The sequence below is a fragment of the Centroberyx affinis genome, unplaced genomic scaffold, assembly GCF_046629955.1.
Source record: "Centroberyx affinis isolate AG114_WGS23_722 - 3 ecotype Tasmania unplaced genomic scaffold, CSIRO-AGI_Caff_v1 ptg003154l_1, whole genome shotgun sequence".
Lineage (NCBI taxonomy): Eukaryota > Metazoa > Chordata > Actinopteri > Beryciformes > Berycidae > Centroberyx > Centroberyx affinis.
In genome coordinates, this window is record NW_027281210.1 from 237,971 (window position 1) to 259,365 (window position 21,395).

Here is a 21,395-nt window from a genome sequence, read left to right on the forward strand (position 1 = left end):
ACAGTATACTTGACACAAATGAGTGTCGTGTGGTGGAGTGATGTGATGGACACATATACTAAATCTTACCACTATATTGTCTACTCGGCATGCACTAAGTGTATGCATGTACTAATAACTATTTCCAATGTCCTAACGCTACTGGCGATATCTAACTGAGCCTATATCATGGCTAAAAGGGAAGCATCAGTGAGGGCATGCTACCTGACTCATTGATGAGCAGCTGAGGGGCAGCGCCAGAGTGGGCGGCACGCAGGCTCGGGAGTTCTACAGGGTCAGTGTCTCGGCTATCAGAATTGTCAGTCTTGGGAACCTGTGTTGACTCTCTAAGGCTCATGGTGAGACCCTGCTTCTTACAGCAAGTCATGCAGCTCTGCAAGTGTGGCTTGCCACGGTACGCGATCATACCAATTAGAACATAGCCAAGAACTACTAATGCACACAGAAGGCTGTCTGCAGTCGACCAGGCATGGAGAAGGGACACATCGTTTGTTTGCACTGGGGTAACATGCAGAACAGAGTTCAGGACACTCAAATCAATAGCCTTGGTCCCCTTATAATCAATTTGGTCCTGCAGAATGGGGTCGATCTCGAGAGGGTGTTCGCCAAAGGCATCAGGAATTTCAATTTCGCTCTCATAGCTTTCCTTGGGCAACGGATAGAGGGCTAGGTCCGAAATATGGAGGATTGCCTCCGGTGGGACCTCAATCCACATAGTGTGATTAAGCAGAGTGATCTTGTTAGCAGTGTCATATCTTCCATACGTGAGGGTGGCAGAGGACGCAGGTGAATTCACTAGCCACCGTTTTCCAACTAGTTCTACCTGCGTGTCGGTGACATCAGAGCGGGGAGTAACCTGGGCTCTGCAACGTGAGGTGTCACTCAACGGTCGAATTCCACACAATCTGTCAGTGTCGTCCCTGACGAAAGGTTTGCTGGGACACAAATAATGGATGTCTTTAGTCAATGTGCACATCATGAGGTTAGGCACTAAATGCAAGCTTGGGTTGCTATCATGGTAAGCTACAACTGGAGGGGTGTTGATTTTTACATGAGTGTCACCCCGCCACATGCCAACATTCACCACATCTTTCAACCTGTAGATGTTCCTCTTGTCAATTATTGGGAGGCTAAGCAGAAAGGCCAGTTCTCGAGCCTCTGGATTCACATACAAGGGAAGAGCACTACCTAGGCTGTAGGCTAAGTGTACCTGCAAGGAATTAGGTTCATTAGCGGTAACTCTTGTGAGGATGTCCTGCACCAAGCTAAGGGGTACCAGATAGGAAGGTATGCGGCTCATGGCTAGATTGTCAATGGAGGAACTGATTTCTCTGAGCATGTCCATCATTAACATGCTAACAGTTTGCATGTGGGCAACGTCATAGTGCACTACCTCTAGTAAATGACTTACAGAGTGAAGGGTCTTATTGATAATAGTGCTGTGGGTGTTAAGGACAACCATGGTGTCTTGGAGGGTTCTACCAATCGTCTGGAGCTTTGAAGTCTGCTCCGTTATCTGTTGGCGAATCTCGGGCAGTTCTGCATGCAAATCGGTGATCTGTTGTTTAACAGTGGAAAGACGGACTGCGTTCACTGTGGATGTCCCGATGGAAAACAGGGAGCCAATGGCAGAGGCAGCTGTCAACAGTCCACCCAGAAAACGTTTAGATCGCGGCGAGCCATGCAATTCCGCTTGTGTAACCGTGAACTTCTCAAGCTGGTGCAACATGTGTGTGGTGTCAACTTCAGCATGGCTGAGTTGATCTCTGGCCCAATTCTGACTAGCCCAACTTGTGTCACGGCCAATGTTAATGTGTTTCTTGTACACTTCCTTTGGGTTTAATCGAACATAAACTCGCTGTATGTGTGTCTTGCATTCGGTGATCAAAAGCCCCTGTTGCTCACGCAGGACAATGCCTGAGGTGGGTCCCGGGGACACAACACCAGACTGCGGGGTCACCGACGCACAGCATAGGATCAGCATCAACCAGAAAATCTCCATCCTGAGGACAACAGAGAGGGGCATGCAAGCAGATGAAGCGCGGTGGTTAGACAGCACACCACACATGACTCTGGCTAGTGAGATTTGGTTAAGCAGATCAGCTGACGGCAGAGGTTAGTTAGTCACAGCACGGGTTATTTCACAGGCGCGAAGCTAGCCAAGCTGGAGGCTTCTCACACGTATCAGGACAGGTGTGCTCTAGCGCACCCTGAATTAACCCAATGGTCAGTTATGGTTGTTGGGAGTGTTCCTTACTGTCACTAAGATTAATTGCGGGCACCCTGGACAGTTACCAGGTGACTCAGCCACTAACGGTTACACTACTAATCACACAATGGCAGGGGTTGTTGAGGGGAGTGCACACAGCGGTGCAGTGAAAGAAATTCTATGGGTTGTTCTAATCTACAGCAGGCAATGCCCCTACGCGTCCCATGGGGTTTTTGTGCAGCTTGATTTGGTTTCTGTGAACCCATTTAAAGGTGGGGTCCTGTTGTCCCCTGCTGACCTTGATTCGGTAGGCCACTGGGGAGAGTTTCTCAGTGATCTCATAGGGGCCTGCCCAATGGGGCAGAAATTTCTTGGAGACCCCCACTGGGTGGCTGAAAATGTAATACCAGACCTTGTCCCCCACTTGGAGTTCATCGTGGGAAGCTTTGTGGTCATAGTAAGCCTTCCTGCCTTCGACACTTTGTTGCAAGTTCTTTTGTGCAAAGGCGAAGGTGGATTTCAGGTGCGCTTTCAAGTCTGAGACATATTGGTGGGTGGTGTATGCAGTAGTGACATTGGTGTCTCCTGGCTGATACAGCAGATGCAACGGGAGTGTCATCCGTCTTCCCGTCATCATTTCAAAGGGGGAGACCCCCGTCGCTGCATGGGGTGTGGCCCTGATGGCCATCAACACCAAAGGCAGCTTGACATCCCAGTCACGTTGGTTTGCCGACACATATTTCTTCAACATGCTGACAACTGTTCGATTGGCACGCTCCACCTGGCCTGAGGCTCGTGGGTGGTAAGCAATGTGAACCTGGGATTTTACACCCAGGATTTGCCAAAGTTCGGTCATGACTGCTGCGGTAAAGTGGCTTCCTCTGTCTGAGTCCACGCGAGTGGGCAACCCATACCTGGAGAACACGTGGTTCATCAGCAGTTGGGCAGTGGTGTGTGCCGTGTCGTTAGGGGCAGGAAGACATTCTACCCATTTGGTGAAGGCACACGTCACAGTGAGAAAGTACTTATTTTGTCTTGTCGAAGTGGGGACAGGGCCGACCCAGTCGATTTGCAGGTCAGACCAAGGAAAAGCGACACCTCTACGTTGTAAAGGGGCTCTGTGATTGGTGTTGGCAGGTTGGAACTGGCAACAAACCAGGCAGCCTTTGACGTAGTCAGCCACATCTTGCTGCATGTGTGGCCAGTAGGCTACTTGGCGCAATGAGTCGCAAGTTGCTTTGACGCCTCTGTGGCCGCCACAGGGCGTGTCATGCGCATGGACGAGCATCACCCCCCGATGGCTCCGAGGAACAACGAGCTGAGGCGAAGTTAGTTGCTCGGAGACATGTACGAGAAGACCTTTCTCAAGCCTCAAGTTGCGTTTTGCAGTATACAGGTGCTTGAGGTCAAGAACATCGCGCTTGTCTTCATCAGAGATGGGGTGGTCATCAGGGTAGGTCAGGTGTCGGATCATAGCATGGATGGCTGGGTCTCGAGCTTGCATGGAGACAAGATCCGAGTCAGTGAATGGTGGCGCGAGTGAAACTGCCACAAAGTCATTTTTGTAGGCGGTTGGATCGCTGTGGGCCTGGGCAGCGGTCTTGGCTGCCTGGCCACGAGTCACCGCAAGGATTATGGGAGGAGGCTCATTAGGAAGCCATTCCTCAGAGAATGTCCAGGAGGTGCCGGCGACGGCTCCCTCCTTGGCAAGGATGTCGGTGCGGTCGTTGAGCTCCTTGTCAAGACCGGGCAGACGTGAATGGCCTTTGACCTTCTTCCAGTAAACTTGCATGTCATGCATGTTCACGAGATGGTCGCATACCATCATGAGTTCCTTGTGTTTGACGGGCTTCTTGGCTGAGGTGACGAAGCCATTTCGCTTCCAGGTTGGCAGGTGGCACATGAAACTCAACCTAGCGTAGTTGGAGTCAGTACAAATGACCAACTGCTTGAGGCCGTGTTTCACAGCGGTTTGCAGAACAATGAGAATACCAGCAATTTCGGCATACTGTGAGGATTTTGGCCCAAGTTGAAAACACTGGGGTGTGCAGGGCTGATCCTCAATCCATACCACACCCACACCGGCCTGGAGTTCATGTTTGTGGTGGAAAGAACAGCCATCAACATAGGCTGTGATCATGTTTTGGCAGGCATTGTCGTCGTGGTAGTGGTGCCGAGAGGGTTCAAGTGGAGGGTCGAGCTGCGGAGGTGCTGGAGCAGCATCCCCCCGAATGCACTCGGTGCAGGCAGCCAGGCCTTGACCCAAGGCGGCTTTGTTGTTTTGAGCATATTTGACATGCACGTCATGACTTTGCAAAGCCAACAACCAATTTGCAATGCGATAGCTTGTTACATTGCTATGCTTAATTCTCTGGCTGTTGAGGAAAGTGATGGGTTGGTGGCAAGTCTCCATGACGACCTTTTGACCTCCGATGACACACGTGAAGTGTTTAACTGCCCAGACGGTCGCAAGGAGGGCTTTTTCACAGTCAGAATACTTACACTCGTTCAAGAGGAGCATTTTGCTAGCGTAGCCAATTACCCTTTTGTCGTCGTCATATTTTTGATAGAGACCAGCACTGAGGCAGTGCTCAGAGAATCCAACTTCGAGGTGGAACTCTTTATCTGCGTTCGGATAGACCAGACAAGGTGCAGAACAGAGTTTGTCTTTCAAGGTCTGGAAGGCATGGTCTTGTGCCTTGCCCCAGACAAAAGATGTGTCCTTGTGCAGGAGCAAGGTCAGTGGTCTGGCGATGTCAGCATAGTTCTCAATGAACTGCCTTGAATAGTTGACAATGCCAAGGAAGCTCCGAAGCTCAGTCAGCTTGGAGGGTGTCTTGAGATCGCGGACGCCTTGTATGCGACTGGCCTGTGGCTCAATGCCATCTGGACCGACAAGGACGCCCACATAGTCAACTTTCCGGCGGCACCATTGGCCCTTTTCCATGCTGACCTTAGCGCCGGCTGTGGTCAATTGGCCTAAGACGTGATCCAACTCAGCCAAGTGATCAAGAAAGGTGTGACTCCTCATCAAGATGTCATCGACGTAGATAATCGTGCCGCGGGCGGCAGCATCTGGACAAGCCTTATGCAAGAAGATGTTGAACTCAGCGGGTGCATTATTGTACCCAAAGGGACACCGAGTGAAGGTGTATTGTTTGTTTGCAAAAGTGAATGCCAGCTTGTGCTGGTCTTCCTCTTCAACGTGCAGGTTCCAGTAGCCGGACGTCAAGTCCAGCGTGCTGTGAAATTGTGCATCCCGGACTTTCGGGAGTTCTTGACCCAGTTGAGTCATGGGCCACCTGGACAAAGGAACCTGTTTGTTTAGTTCGCGATAGTCAATGGTAGGTCTCCACTTGCCGTTAGGTTTCAGCACCGGCCACAGGCATGCACTGTATGTGCTGTTGCATGGCCTGATGATACCTCGTTCCAGTAAGGTGTCGAGAATTTCCTGCACTGGCGCATAGGCGGCAAGCGGGATCTTATATTGCCGCACAAAGGCTGGACGGGAGCCTGGGCGTGTGGGAATTTTCACCGTGTGGACAGTGGCGAGGCCACAGTCAAAGGAGTCTTTGGCGAAAGAGTTCCCATATTTGTAGAAGAGTCTGCGTAGCTGTTCACGCTGTTCGTCGGTTTCGAGAGCATCAGCTTCAGCTAGCTTTTGCTGTACCTGTGCCTCAAAACCTGGGAAAGGTTCCACCATGCCATCCGGTGGCTTGGTGGAGATCAAGTGGACATTCTCGGTGTCCAAGGACTGGATTGTGGGACCAGAAGGTCCCTGGTCATCATCTGAGGGAGAACCTTCGATCATGGTGTGAACAATCATATGTTGGGTGTCAGTTAAGTCGACCCTACACACCAGATCTTGACTGACTGGAAGTTGAGTGACAAGAGCGATGGCTTTTGCTGGGCTTGTGAACACAACATTGCCATGTCGATGGTCAGGTTGCAGTTCGGCGGGGATGTCCCCAATCACAGGAACTGTTAACTCGAAGTCATAGAAGTCTGCACTTATGAAGTGGCCTAGAACTTCATTCCTGGGGATCACGACAGCCGTTGTGGTGAGGTTCTGCACCAACAGGTAGGTGGAGCGGGATTGGAGTTCAAGAAGTGGTGTACCTTCAAGAGACAGGCCCAAATCAAAGAATGTGGGTGAAGGTTGGAAGTATGCCAACGTGCCATTAAGTTTTTGGTCTTTCTGCATGTTTAGACGAATTGCGACTTCCGCGGTACGCGCTGGCACGGTGACGGCGTGCTCGGCGATGGCTTGACAAGCGTCAGGTATTGTCTGTCCTGAGCGCATGTGCTTTGGGTCAAAGGTGCAGGCATCTGGAGCCACACTGGCCAAAGACCATAGTGCGTTGTTGATGGTGTCGAGCTGAACGCCCAAACGGACCAACATGTCACAGCCGATGCACACAGAGGATGGCAGATCAGGCACTACCAGCACGTAGTGAACAAAGTGCTTCTTTCCCCAACGCACAGGAATGGCGGCAATGCCCTTGGCAGTAGCCGTTGTTTGGGGAACTGTACCCAAAGGAAATCTGACAGCTTTCTCCACTAATGGGAAGCAGGAGTGATCCTTTTCAAGTTGGGAGAAGAGTTCAAGGCTGATGGCAGATTTTTCTGCCCAGAGGGCCAATGTGACATCCTCAACATGAACACCTTGCACTTCAATGCCGTTTACCACAAGGGGGCGGTATCCTTCAGACTGTGACGGATCCAAAGAGCACAGAAATGTGTCTCGGTTGTGGATGAGCTCAGCAGGTGGCCATGGCTCTGGAGCCTGAGTGGTTCCGCCTGATGCTGATTCAAGAGTGGCGTTTTCAAGGGCGGCAGTCTGAGTTGGAAGGCTCATGCACAGAGAATTGCATTGGACTTCCCGTATCCGTTTATCGGAAATGGGCAATGGCTCTCTGACCTGAGCGTAGATTTTAAGGTTCTTGATGTCGATCAAGGCTTCGAACCGTTCTAAGAGGTCCAACCCCAGAAGCACTGGAAATGCGTCTATTCTTGACACATAGACTGGGTGGACAAGATGCAGTGGTCCGATTTTGAATTCAGCAAGTATCACCCGGTCAAGGGGAGTCTTGTTTTGGGTGAAGCCGCTCACACTAACTTCACACTGATTCAGTCTGAGATATCTGTTATTCAAGCGACAGGATTTCTGCAGTTGTTCGTACAAGGCACTAGACATGACTGTCAAGTCAGCTGCTGTGTCCACAAGAGCCTCACAGACTAAAGAGTTTTCAAGCATGGTTGTGAGGTACAACTTTCGTCCTGTCCCTTTCCTGGTGAGGTCACATAAGAACTGACGGAAGGGAGGGCTTCCATTCACCGTTAGGATCTCTGCATTGACAGGCGCCATGTCTGACTCTAGTTGAACCGTAAGAACTGTAGCGTCGGCTTCTGATTCGGCAGGCATGACCAGATCCCTGGTTACCATCTCAGCATGTGAATTGGGATCTGTGGATGGAGGTGTCAGAGATGTGACTCGTTCATCATCTATTCCCAAGTACAACTCATTGTCTGAATCTCCAGGATCTGGGCTGTCATTGTTGCCGATGCCAGGGGCCATTGTCTGAGTCACCAAAATGCTCTGGTTAGTTTCAGTTGTGATGGGCAAGCGGGTCTGGGATTGCTTGCGTGCACCCCTTGGTGGATCAGGCGCCTTTCTCTGCCCACAGCTGTCACTGATGTGGGGAGATGCGACGTCCTGATCCGCCGCCAGTCATGCTTGCTTGTTATCCTTTTCCTTGCGCTTTCGGAGCATTTCCTTCACTGTTTCACTCATGAACTCTTTACACAGGGTCTTCATGTCTTGAGATAACACGTTGGATGTCTTACCATGCTCCTGGTTTTCCTTATGTGGTTCACCGTCCTCTGGTGATCTATCACGGCGGTAACGGTATGACCGTTGGCGGCGCCTGTCGTCGTGGGACCCATCGCGACGATGATAATCGCTGGACCTCTGATGAGTCCTATCGTTGCCAAAGTTACGTGACCGCGGGCGGTCACGTGCAGGTTGGCGTTCATTTTGGTTAGCGGGGCGGTTTCCGACTCTATACTTACCAGACTGAGAGTCTTTCAGAGAATCAGTGTGCCTGGAGTGACACCTAGAGTTCTTACCGTGTGTTGGCCGCGATGCTTCCACGGTGGTGAGTGGCATGTGGGAGCTTGGGACGCCTTCAAATTGTAGTTCCCTCATACGTGACTCATCATCCATGCTCACAATCTGGGGTTCAGCAGATTTACTCTGTGAAGATTTCAGTTTGTTGAAGGCCCTTGTAGCAAGTTCACGCAATTGGAGGCTGTTCAATGTGCGTTCATCTGCAGCAACACCCAGATGAAGGCTTGTGGCTGGGTGTAAATTGCGGACAAAGAGCTGTTTGAATGACTTATCTTCCTCCATTCCTGGCTCATTCTTGTTGCCGAAATATGTCTTGCGTAAGCGGTGGTAGTAGCTATGGGGCGTCTCATATTTGGACTGTTTGATAGCCATGGCGGCTGCTAAATCAGGTTCGTTGTCGCTGATATTGGAAAATTCTCGCATCAGGGCTTGAGTCAATGCGTTGTAGTCAGCTTGGACTATGGGAGCTTGTCGTTCGATGAAGCTGTTCACCTCTCGACTGGAGGTGGCTTTCAAGAGGTACACCTTGTCATCCACTCGTGCTTCTGGATGTCTATGAAGGTGGTATTCCAACTGTCTAAGGTACATAGCAGTATCATTTGAGCCACCCAGGACCGGGTCGAACCTTGAGATGTTCCTAGCAATTTTGTCTAGGTCTCTGGTGTACATACCCTTTGGGACTGGAGGCTGATAAAGTCGATACGCCTCCTGAGGGTCTGCTCGGGGAATTTGAGGAGACGAAGAGGCTCCTCCCACAGCTGGGGTAGATGTGATTTCATCCACTGTGGTATAGAATGTGTTTGAGCCATAAGGAGGTGTTCTGTCCTCCTGGCCTGTGTTGGCCGACGTTGCAGCAGGGAGAACATGCTTCAAGATTTCCTGCTGTCTTCTTCTCTCGGCCCTGGTGTACTCATACTCTCTTTTGGTGGTGTCAAGCTCCGACTGTGTTGCCTCATGTTTCCTTAGGAGGTCTTCATACTTACATTTAGTTTCTCGAATGGCATCCTTCTGTTGCTGGAGTGCATCGATGTAACCATCGCATGATTCCTTCTCAACATTGTATTTGAATTTCACATCTCTGAGTTCCCTGTCGGTCTCCTGAGCTAGCAGTTGAGACTGATCAAGCTGTTGGGTGAGTTGCGTGACATGGCCTCTGAGCTTCACCATTTCAAGAGCATGGTGGGTGTCTGCCTCTGTTAGCAGAACATGTTCCCTATCCATACGCCTGCTTAGCTCTTCAATCTGCCTCTCCTTTTCTACGATCTGGGCTTTGAGATCAATCACCACCATGGTGGCTCCAGAGAGGGTTTCACCATCCTTCTCTGATTGTTCCGCCTCGAGGTCTTCTTGCAGCAACTCCTTCTCCTTGGTGAGTTGATCGACCTGGGCTTGCAACTCGTCATTTTCATTGATGAGCTGTCCGACTTGGGTTTGCATCTCCTGTGTTTCTTTAGTGAGCTGTTCAACCTTACCTGTACTCACTTTTACTTGGTCTCGCACCTCGTTTAGTCTACCTTCTGTTGCAAGCTTGTCACTTTGAAGCTTCGTGATGACATCTTGTTGTCTCACGGTCATGTTCTGTGATGCACCAAGCTCGGCTCGAAGGGTCTTGGTCAGTGCAAGCGCAGCGAGTGAGAGACTCGCAAGGAATTTTATCATCGCTGTTTTATCCCTTGCTTTGCTCAAGTCAACCGACTCGCGGAGATCTTCGATTGTATCGAGCAATTGATCTGTCGTGTGATCTTTAATCTTCTCGACATAATTTGGATTGATTGTGTCAGTTAAATTAATCACGAGCTGCTCTATAGTGGTAAGGCCCTGAGCCATTTTGATCTATGGATGGATAGGCACTTTAAGGCTAGGCTTCCTTCACTATTGCTACGTGTGTGCTCTGGCTGTATGCACTGGTTGATGAGGAGGTGTACACATGCAACACGTGTGAGCTACAATACTTTCAGAATGGTTATTGAACCCTAGTTAAGAAATAACTGTTAAAGTACAGTTCAGAAGGCATGCAACATGCACGCATTCAACAGGTGGTTAATGCAGACAGCTAATTACTGAAGTAGTATTCTGCCGGGTTAATCCAATGCATCAATTTAGTCAATGTAATTAGTGACAGGGGACATGCATTCAAGTTATCACTATCTGGGCTAATGGCTAATCAGGGTGTTAGCAAGCCTCTTCTCTCAAGCAACAATAGCTCCTGTAATGCTACTGCTAAAGTTAGCAGGCCTTGAGCAATGCTAATGAGTTGACAGTAAGCCAATTGATTCAAACATTCAACACACACAGCTAGTGTTAGGCTAAGGCAGTCGGCACAGCTATGCAAAGGGGCTGTTAGCGACACTAGTTCTGTGAATACAGCTAGTGGTACGAGCTAGTAGCTTAGCTGAGGTAAGCATGCATCAGGCGACAAAGGTGCTAGAAATCCCTATTTGTTAGGTGAGCACGGCCTGTGTTACGCTAAAGGCTATGAGCTTAGCTAAGGTAAGCAAAAGCTAGGCTAGTTTGAGCTAGGCTAGGAGGCTAGGCTAGGCTAGGCTAGGCTAGGCTAGGTCAAGCTAGGTCAGGCTAGGTTAGGCTAGGCTAGGCTAGGAGAGCATTAGCACACCTTGCTTATTGTGGGGAGGCTACAATAGTTAGCTTAGTAAGCTGGAGCAATGTTTGGGCGTTGCTGATGAGCCACTCCAACCAAACCACCACACAATAAATTGTCTGCCTAATTGTCTGATTAATTTATTCGGGTGAATGTACACTGCATTCACAATCTTGTGTCAAGCGTACAAGCAAGAAACACACAATTTCGCCACTCAGGTGGGCTTATAAGGTACACACCGACAGTTACACGTTCCTCCGCGGCTGGAGGTTGGCGCTGTAACGTGAGTGGTCTACTGCAACGTCACCACGGTGACCTGGATACACCGGAAGTGGAATACTCGCAGCTGTGGCTCGGCGGCCAGCAAGAGAAAAGCTACACACAATAAATTGACCTTATGGCACTACGGCTCACAATGGTGATTGTGCGGCACAATCGACCCGACGTTAGCTTCGTCTATTCAAGCGTTAATCAAGAGGGTCTTTACAGCTTACAGCACAGCTTGAGAAGTTAGTTCGGCTACGAGCGCGACTAACGGTTAGCTGGCAAGCTAAGGGTAAACAGTAGTTCTCCAGCTGAGTCTGCATGCAACAAGTTAACAAACTCGCTCAATTGCTCACTAAGAGCGGAGATTTACCCACACGTTCCGATCTGCGGCCCAGCAGAGACGATAAAAGGGGGCTAAACTTTTACCACCACGGAACTTTACACAATGCGATCGCTTGGCTAAATCTACAGGCACGTCCGTATAGATCAGCACTTCAAAACAACAGTCTAGACACAATGAGCCTGTAGTAACTTTCTGAGTACTACTCAAAAGCACTATTATCGGCTAAGGTGCGATACACGCACAATCAGGCGTAAATGCCTCAATCTACAGTACGAAGGCGGATGCCGCACAATACTGCAACATTAATATTAATGCACACAACAAGCCGCTATTTAACCAGGCAATAGCTACAGTTTCAAGCACTTCCTAAGCGTCTTCTGACGGCACAAACATCAACAATCAGTACTTCCAGTTCACAAGCACATGAGCCACATATACAGTATATCTCCTGCTATTGCACATGAACACTGAATATTGAGTTGATTGTATGGGCAATTCAAGCAAGTCCGCCTCACGCGGGCCGCACCAAGATGTAGTGGGTGTTACGTATTGATGGTGTCTGATATCAAACAATTTAGAAGTAGTTCAATAGAATTTAAAGAATGGGGCACCAGATAACAGACAAATCAATTAGTCTCATTTGAAGGAATGAATTCCGAGCTTGCTTGAATTTAAACCCAGACAATAAACACAAGAGAGAACTTTATGTGAAAGAATATGTTTATTTCTACTAAAGCACACTCAATAAACAGTGAAATCAGTAAAGGCATATGAGGTAGATACACGTGAAATGTGGTGAATGAGTAACATGAATAAATGCGTTTATAATAGTAATGAGGTAATCAACACACAATGGTATAAATTGGACGCTGGAGGATATGACCCAGCTAAGAAGTGGGACCAAGGCAATAATACCTGAACACTGAACAAGCTGAATAATCAATAACGGAGGTATATCTGATTATGCACAGACTTGCAGAGCGCTGAGTTACGAATCATAGGGAGACACTAAGTGGATGAAGTGGAGTGTCATGTAATGGAATAACTATGTGTAGTGCATGCGTGATGCCCAGCGGACAATGATCATACATACGCCACAACCGGGGACTGGAGGAGGAGGAGGCACGCAGAGTCTGGGAGGCTGTGAAGAATCTCAGCTCAACGGGCCTGGTAGGTGATGAAGATCCAACGAAGATTCTGAGTTGAACTCGGCAGGGTCACAGCGGGGCGGAGCAGGCTGCACACTCGGCGAGTTGGTGGCGTGTGGGTCTCTCAAGGCTGACCCACTCGAAGTTCTGGACGAATGACGCGCTGGTCTCTCAAGGCTCTCGCCGACCAGCGGATCCGATGATTGTCAGATTTGCGTTTTAGCTGAATAGCGATGTCTTAGCAGACGCAGGACACACACGCTTAATAGGCGTTTGTGTGTGTGTTTGTCAGGCAGATGCGGCAGACTCACTTCACCAGTTGGAGGGTGAGGCAGGTTCTTCTTCTTGGCTCGTGGAGCTGATGTTGAGTCGAGTCTCGGAGACAAAGTCTCAGAGACAAAGTTTAAGGCAAAGTTGTGTAGATTCACTGTAACGTGTTCATGACCACGTAGGCGTGAAATCCGCGTTGGGCTTGTGTGCATGTGGTTTTGTTGTGATGTGTGAGGGGGCGTGTGTGTGGGTTAGTGTGTGTAGTGTTACAGCGGGAAAAATCTCATTTCATATGCATAAAACTTAGGTTTTGTCTCCCAATTCTATGCAATATACTTTACCGTCATAACATTAACCTGATTGCATTCAGCACACATTACTGAGTATTTCAATATCAAACATGGCCATCTAAGTCCCATGTAAAGATGCACAACACGAATACCATGAATAACTATCCTATAAAACATCACAGTTACACACAAAATTACAGACATACATTAAAGTCCATCACAATGTGATATCCAAATTTTCATTAGTCTGTATCACAGATTTCTTCTTATTTTGGCAACATTCCAATGGGTGTCATTACAGACTCTCTGGAGCCTAGGGGCTTATCAGAGACAGGCTGTGTGTTGGTGTTTTATGGTTGTTTACTGAGTCTGTTTCTTGGTACCATCTTTGAAGAGTGAAAATGGAGTGATTTACCAAGAGGTCAGTGACCTCCTTTACGATCCAACCACTTTCCTGATCTGTTATCAGGGAAGAGATTCACACAGGATGCGAGGCCCTTCCAGATGTGTGATGATGATGATGATGATGAAGGTGCATCCACTACACCACCCAGTCATACACACACACACACACCACACACACACACACACACACACTAATTCACCATTGACCGCTCATGAACTCCTACAGAGGTATGTGCACTAAAAACTGAAAATGCTCCACAATGTGAAATATTTCTCAAAGCTAAACACTGAATTTGAGTCTAAACGATCACACTACAGAAAGAGAATTCAGGACTAAATGAATCAATTTTCATATAAATAAATGTCCAGTTTTGCTACTATCTATCTCTGATTGCTATAACACAGTAGTGATTCAATCTATATCCAGTGAAATCTATATCCATGAAAGCTTTTCCATTGTCTGTTCTAAACCGCCGGTGTCTGGTAGCTCTTTCCTGGGAAAAATCCTCTGGCGCACAGGAAGTGATGCGTTTTACGTTTCCGGTTTGTTTGGAATAAACAGAAGAAGAAGAACTGGGTGGTTAGCATGAGCAGTGATAGCCACCATGGCTGAACAGACAAAGAAAAGAGAAACTCAAACTGCATCAACAGAAAATCCAAGCTCCACCCACACTGTTTGATTGACAGGTGATCTCTTCAAGTGTCAAAAGCAATATCTAACTGCATTGAAGTCTTTTATGGGCCTTGAACTGAGACAATTCAAGGGAAGTATAATGCAAAAACAGCACAAACCACTTAGTACCAATAATAACTACAGTAAATGTCACTGAATCCTGATTTCATTAACTTTTACCAGTCTAAACTGGAAATACCACATGGAACTTACATAACTAACAATTGAGTTTCACTCTCTCTCTTTTTCTCCTTTCTCTGTCTCTGCTTGTTTGTCCCACTCTCTTTCTCTATCTCTTCCTTCCCTCCTTCTTTCTCTTTTGTACATCTCTCTCTCTCTCTGGCAAATGGCTGTTTTGGGATCAGAATGCAGCATTCTCTCGTTCTACAGGGGAATCACACACACACACACACACACACACACACACACACACACACACACACACACACAAATATATAGTTGAACACAGGATGTGAGGATATTTGCTCAACCACTGCACACAGGAGACATGTCAGCCTGCTTTTACACACACACACACACACACACACACACACACACACACACACACACACACACACACACACACGCCACTGCTGTGGTGTGAAGACCATACACCTCCACTTTTGTCCTTTGTCATGTTTTTTATTACATTTAACACACACAACAAGGCTTTTTTGTGCTGACTAACCACTTCCATGACCACTAAACCCACAGGAGTATTTGAAAAATGTAGGGGTGTGTATTGGAAAATATGACTGCTTTTTGTCCCTTTCTGAAATGTTGATGTTTTAGACACACACACACATCCATCCATACACACACATACTTAGTCCCTGCAAAAAATATCCATCTCAACAAGTCATTTAATCTAGTATTGAGTCTTAAAAATTGTATTTTCCTCAAAACAAGTGAGATAATTTCCCTTGTTACCCGTTTCAAGAGCTACAACGACTTGTTCAGATACATTTTTTGCAGCAGACACACAGACACTATTTGACCCTTATATAACCAGGCAAGCTGACTAAGAACACATTTGTATTTACAGCAAAAATCCTGTGGGAGTAGTTGCAGGGGAAGGAGTGTTGGACACACACACACACACACACACACACATATACACACACACACCTGGGAGCTGCCCAGTACAACGGCGGTATTGTGCTGCTGCCTGCTGAGCGGCTCCGCTGGTTTGGTGCCTTGCTCTAGGTCCTGTTACCCTTTCACTTCCCCCCCACACCAGCTTCTCCCAGCGGGTCCGGGGGATTCGAACCGGTGACCGTCATTTCACAAGCTTCAAAGTAACACACACACACACACACACACACTGGTTCCTCTCTTACCTCCCGTGTCAAAGTCAACATCGTCTTCCTCCACGCTGACCACGTGACCTCCAGGGGAAATGGGTGGTTCATTTCTCTGAGGGGGGTACACATCCACCACCTCCAATGGAGCCTATTGATGGGGATCACAGAGGAATACCTTTCACTTTAAGACTCCCAGTGTGTTATTCTTACAGCCGAGGACGGCCTGGTCGGTATTTGTGAACAACTCTCTCCCGAAGCTATAGCATATGGGTGTAAGTAGAGTAGAGGTATGGGTATTTGTACACATACCAGTTTAGATTTTGGTTGGTGGTAATTTACCATTATTTGCCTGGTGGCTGGTGGTAATTCATTGGTATGTAGCATGTAATTGTTCCCCATGATGAAATCTCGGATCACTATGGATCGTTCTCCTTATCTACATGTGAAAACCTATGTGAATTCAAAGCACGTGCTTTTTCGACACCAACAGTTTTATACGTGAACATGCAAAATTTCACTTACATTTTCACCTGTGAATTGTCTCTTTGCTTGTGAAATTAAGTTTAAAACAAATATCGACACATGGAATGGCAGGTGAAAATGTGAAAACAAAAGTTTGCATGGCAAAAATCACTTAGAAATTGATTTTTTTTTACATTTAACGATATCATGATGTCAGAATACAACATGAGAAAAACTGTTCACATGTGAAAACCAACATGTGTCCAGAAAACACATGTGCTTTGAATTCACATGTGGGTTTTGTATAGAGCTGCAACGATTAATCGATTAATCGATTAGTTGTCAACTACTAAATTAATCGCCAACTATTTTGATAATTGATTAATCGGTTTGAGTAATTTTCAAGAAAAATGAGTCAAAATTCTCTGATTCCAGCTTCTTAAATGTGAATATTTTCTGATTTCTTTACTCCTCTATGACAGTAAACTGAATATCTTTGGGTTGTGGACAAAACAAGACATTTGAGGACGTCATCTTGGGCTTTGGGAAACACTGATCCACATTTTTCACCATTTTCTGACATTTTATAGACCAAACAACTAATCGATTAATCGAGAAAATAATCCACAGATTAATCTACAATGAAAATAATCATTAGTTGCAGCCCTAGTTTTTTTAAGAGGCAGCTAAGCATATGTAGCTAGCTGTGCTTTATGGGAATCATAAGCATTGTTGGAATATGTCATTGACCAATAGGATTGCTTGCCTAAAACTACTTGTTGTATAATAGAGTTTAATTTGCAACCTGTGGTTGCTGGTCCTGGTGCTGCTTAGTGCCTCCCTCTGGTAAGATGGCTGTCTCTGGAGGATTAGGGGGGGCGTACTGCCTCCCCTCCGGCTCCACACCATATCTGGGTTCAGAGGTCAACGGTACATCGTCGGCGCCATATGTCGCCGCATCAGAATCCACCGAATGAGAGGAGGGAGGGTCGCGACTTCTCGGCTCAAGGGATTCTGTGATCTCATCACCGGCGGGGGCTGGCTGGAATTCAGGGTCCCCGCCTGTCAGAGGGTAATCGTCTTCTTCCTCTTGGGTCTCGGGGTCGAAGGTATTGTCGGGATACTCCTCGAACTCGGCGTACTCTGGGGTGGTGGTGTCCTAGGAGGAGGAAACAAGGATGGGTCAGATGACTAGGAGCAGAACACAAGGAGGGCTCAGAAGTCATTACCAGCCCTATTCACATGATACACAGCTGCATATTGACCTCTTTATCACATAAACAACTCTTGCCTTTAATTAAAGGTTGAACTGAATAGAAGTCGAATAGAAAAAAAGAATTACCAGGGAAAAGTGACGCGCTCTAGGGGGAGGAGTGGCGAGGAGGCCACCAACGGACGCAGGAACGATGTTGTCGAAAGAGTAACGGTTCCCAATGTGGAAGAGCCAAACACCAGGAACTCCTGTATTACCAACCCTGGAGAGAGAAATCAGTCTTTAATAATCAAATCAGTGCATCTATTAATCAAATTAAATACATTGGTACAATGGAATGTGAGTGTATGTGTGTGAGAGATGTCCTTTTGTCCTTATTTTTTGCTACTACCGCTATTACTATTACTACTAATATTACTATTACCACTACTATAACTAGTGCCACTGCTACTAGTAGCTACTACTTCTGGTAGCACTACTTTCTAACCATACAACTTGGTTAATTTCTGTGCTGTTGTTGACTGGGAACATTTAGTAACTGGTCTGACTGATATTGTGTTTAGATAATGTCAGCTCGTTAGCTAGCAAATCATAGTAACTGGTTATCAGTGTACTGTTGAAAACATTTGATTTGCACACTAGCTAATGTATTGAGAAGAATATAGTGGCTGAAAGTTGCATGTTAGCATCACTTGCTTTGCTAAATTAGCCTGCGAGCTGGTTAGCTAGCTAAAAACACAAGAGTTCAGGTTAACTGAGCTGACTGTAGCTTGACAACAAACCATTGTTTTTTAGCTAGCTAACTAGCTTGCAGGCTAGTGTGGGAGTGTTTTGGAGAGAGACTAGGGATGGGTCATGATTTTCTAATTTTCGAATAGTCATTAAATTATAATAAATCAAATAGTTTATGCGACTACTGTCTTGTCTCTCGTTTTATCATTAAAATGAGAGAAGGACCGGTTCGGGCTAATCAAGCCATAGCTATTTAGCCAGACTAGGTAGCTGGCTTAGCTAGCTAGCTGGGGGGGGGGGGTCTTCGAAGAATGGTTGAATAGTTCCCAGTGGATATCGAATAGTGTTTTTTCTTGAAATGCCCATCCCTAGTAGAGGCTAGGGCTAAAGACAAGACAGTTTACTGTATCACAGTAATTTACATTTAGAAAATCTACCTCATCAGAATACTTACTTCTAATGTTACTGAATGGATCTACAGCCACAAGCCTTTTCTTTTCCTAGCCAGCTGCTATGTATTTAGACATTTGTACACAGCTAATTGGACCTTCATGATGACACTTAGCTGTGGTTGTTAAGAGATTTGTGACCCAACTGTAAAGCCTCTGTACCTTACTGGTAAAGGTTTTTAACACTCTGTTGGTTGCTGGTCACGCTGTAGTGCGGCCCTTCAGTTCGGGAAAAGATCAGGTATGTGATTTCTCCTCTGCTGAAACCCACTCTAGCAGGCAGCTCTATCTCGACATTATAAGACTCCTAGAAGAAAAGACAGCACAGAATGAAGTCAAGTAGAATCTGCCTCAAACTGAGCTAAAGCCGATAAACTGGACAGTCTATAGCCCTTGACGAAGTCTTGTATCGAACCAGGTTTACCTTGGGTCGCGTCCCAAAGAAGTTCAGACCATCTTCAGGGTAGAGGTAGAGAGCGTACGAGTCGGTCTCATCATAGGCGATCACTGCCTGGAAGGTGTTGACCTAGAGAGACGAAAGAGTCGTTCTGAATCAGAATAAAAACTGGGACAAAAAGCCAAACTGAAGTTAACGTCTTACAACACTGCTACAAGGCATATTACAGGCCAAGAACATGTAGGCCCATTTCTAGAAGGTTCAGTTCACATATATAGGAAAAGACAGAGGAGGAGAAAGGAGAAGAAATAATGAGAAGGAGAGAAAGAGTTTCACCAGTCAATTTAATTATGTAGCTGACTGTAGTTTTTAAAGCAGACTGAGGAAACACAGGCTGGCTCCATGGCAGTGGGCAGTAGAATGGACAGACTTGCCAGCTGCAACCATCATTTACCGAATGGGTTTGTCGCTAGCAAGGGTGGAAATAATGAATTACAATTAAGTCTCTTTTGGTGTAGTGCTTGTAATTTTACTTTTACTTAAGTATATTTTGACTGAAGTTGGTACATTTTAGTGATGAGTAAGAGAACCAGGGAAGGGAAAGTCAGCGAATGGAATCAGATCCAAACCCTGGACTTGACCGGTTTAGATTTATAGTACTGAAAACAATGTTGGTGAAAGACGACTGAAACATGCCTAATTCATGCTTTACTTTGTTTATGAACTTAATATTGTTCATTTTTTGTCCAACATTGTATGGCAAAGGTCCTCTGTGATCCATTCTAGTTTTTTAAGTTAAGTTCAGTAATTTTGGACCTATATAGAATCATTTGTCTCCAAGTCCAAGCACAGGTATGTAAGAGACATATTATATATAGGTCCAAAATCACAGAACTTATCCTTTAAGTGGATCTTACAGCAGTAATTTTAGGTCTACTCGCATAAAAGTTCAGCAAAGTAAGAGTACTTCTATTTATTTTGGTATGTTTTCCACACCTGGTGGCTAGTAGCAATTTAGCAGGACTTGGATACAGTCTAATAATAATCTTCAGCTCTGCTAGAGTGTCAGTTTAGGTCCCAGAGGGATGAGGTCACCTCAGCCAGCCTCCAAAACATTTTAACACTCAGTCCTCATATTTAAACTTCACACCTCTCCTCACGCCTCCTTTCTCCCCACCCTCCTCCTCCTCCTCCTCCTCCTCCTCCTCTTTCATCTCTCTCTCTGCTGGGCTTCATGTTTAGACTTCGCACCCTTCCTCCTCCTCCTCCTTTCCCTCGCTCACACTTCTCCCTTCTCCCCTTCATTACACATCCGCCAATCACTGACACACTGACCTGGATAGTTGGGTTTCTAACTATTTTCATGCAGATTAATAATGTCAAATCAAATCAAATTAGCAAAGCTGAATGGAAATAGCAAATAAAAAAAGATTTAAAAAAAAAAAAGATTAAATATAAAATAAATAAAATTCAATAATTTTTTTTTGCCAATTTTGCAACAAAAAAAAATAAATTTTAACGCTCGAATAAATTATTCGGTAAATAGTGTATGGAAACACATTTGTCAAATAAAGGACTTTTGTAAAGTGTTTTGTAATTGCATTACATAATGGTATTGTATTGTTTTTCATACCAATAAAATATACCATGTAAATATAGCATACCAATAATTAACTGAACTGATTCATACACAATTAGAACATATTATAATACATTTTAGTTGTGTTATTGTATATTATAAGCCTATTATCAGAGCTTTTTTGATGGTTCATATACTTAAAACATAAAACATAAAACATTATAATCCAACTGTTAAAAATCAAATCAAAGTGTATCTACTCACAACTCACTCCACACAAGAGAAGTAAGAAAGAAGAGTGTGTGTGTGTGTGTGTGTGTGCGTGTGTGTGTGTACATCACTCTTTGATGTGGAAAAAGAGACCTATTTTGTCACTCAGCGTTAACAGGGACACTTCACTGTGTGTGTTACAATTGCAAACACCACAGAGGAACAACAAATGTCTCTCACTCACTCTCTCTCTCTCCCACACACACAGACATTCCCAGAGTCCTTAATCATTTGCTCACACACATCTCACACACTCTTGCCCCCCAGCCAGCGACGCCAAACCCACAACCGTCCCCACATCCAACACACTGGTTTTAACTGTCAACAAGATAGAAGACAAATGAAGTAATACCCCATAATGATTATGAAGTCCAGAACTATTTTTTCCTCACAGGACCCTGAACTGAACATCTGCACATTTTTGCTGAATTACAGATGACGACTAGGGGAACTTTTTTATCTGGATGGACCATTGTGACTACAGGAATTTTCATTTTCTTGTGTGGATGTCTTTGACAAGGGGGAACTACTTTTCTGAATCTACAATTATGAACCGAATAACTGATTTTCTGAGTCAACAATTGTGACTAGAGCAGTGGTTCTCAACGTGGAGTCCGGGGACCACCAGGGGTCCTTGAGGGGGTTCCAGGGGGTC

At 46.1% G+C, this 21,395-nt stretch overlaps 1 protein-coding gene across 1 annotated transcript in view; it reads right to left on the minus strand.

Annotated features, from left to right (window-relative positions):
• nid2a (nidogen 2a (osteonidogen)) overlaps positions 1–21,395 on the minus strand; it is a 72,803-nt gene that overhangs the window by 37,477 nt on the left and 13,931 nt on the right. The window contains 5 exon segments of the mRNA XM_071537945.1: positions 15,675–15,786; positions 16,906–17,259; positions 17,443–17,575; positions 18,662–18,801; positions 18,919–19,020. Of these exon segments, the coding sequence (XP_071394046.1) occupies positions 15,675–15,786; positions 16,906–17,259; positions 17,443–17,575; positions 18,662–18,801; positions 18,919–19,020 (841 nt within the window).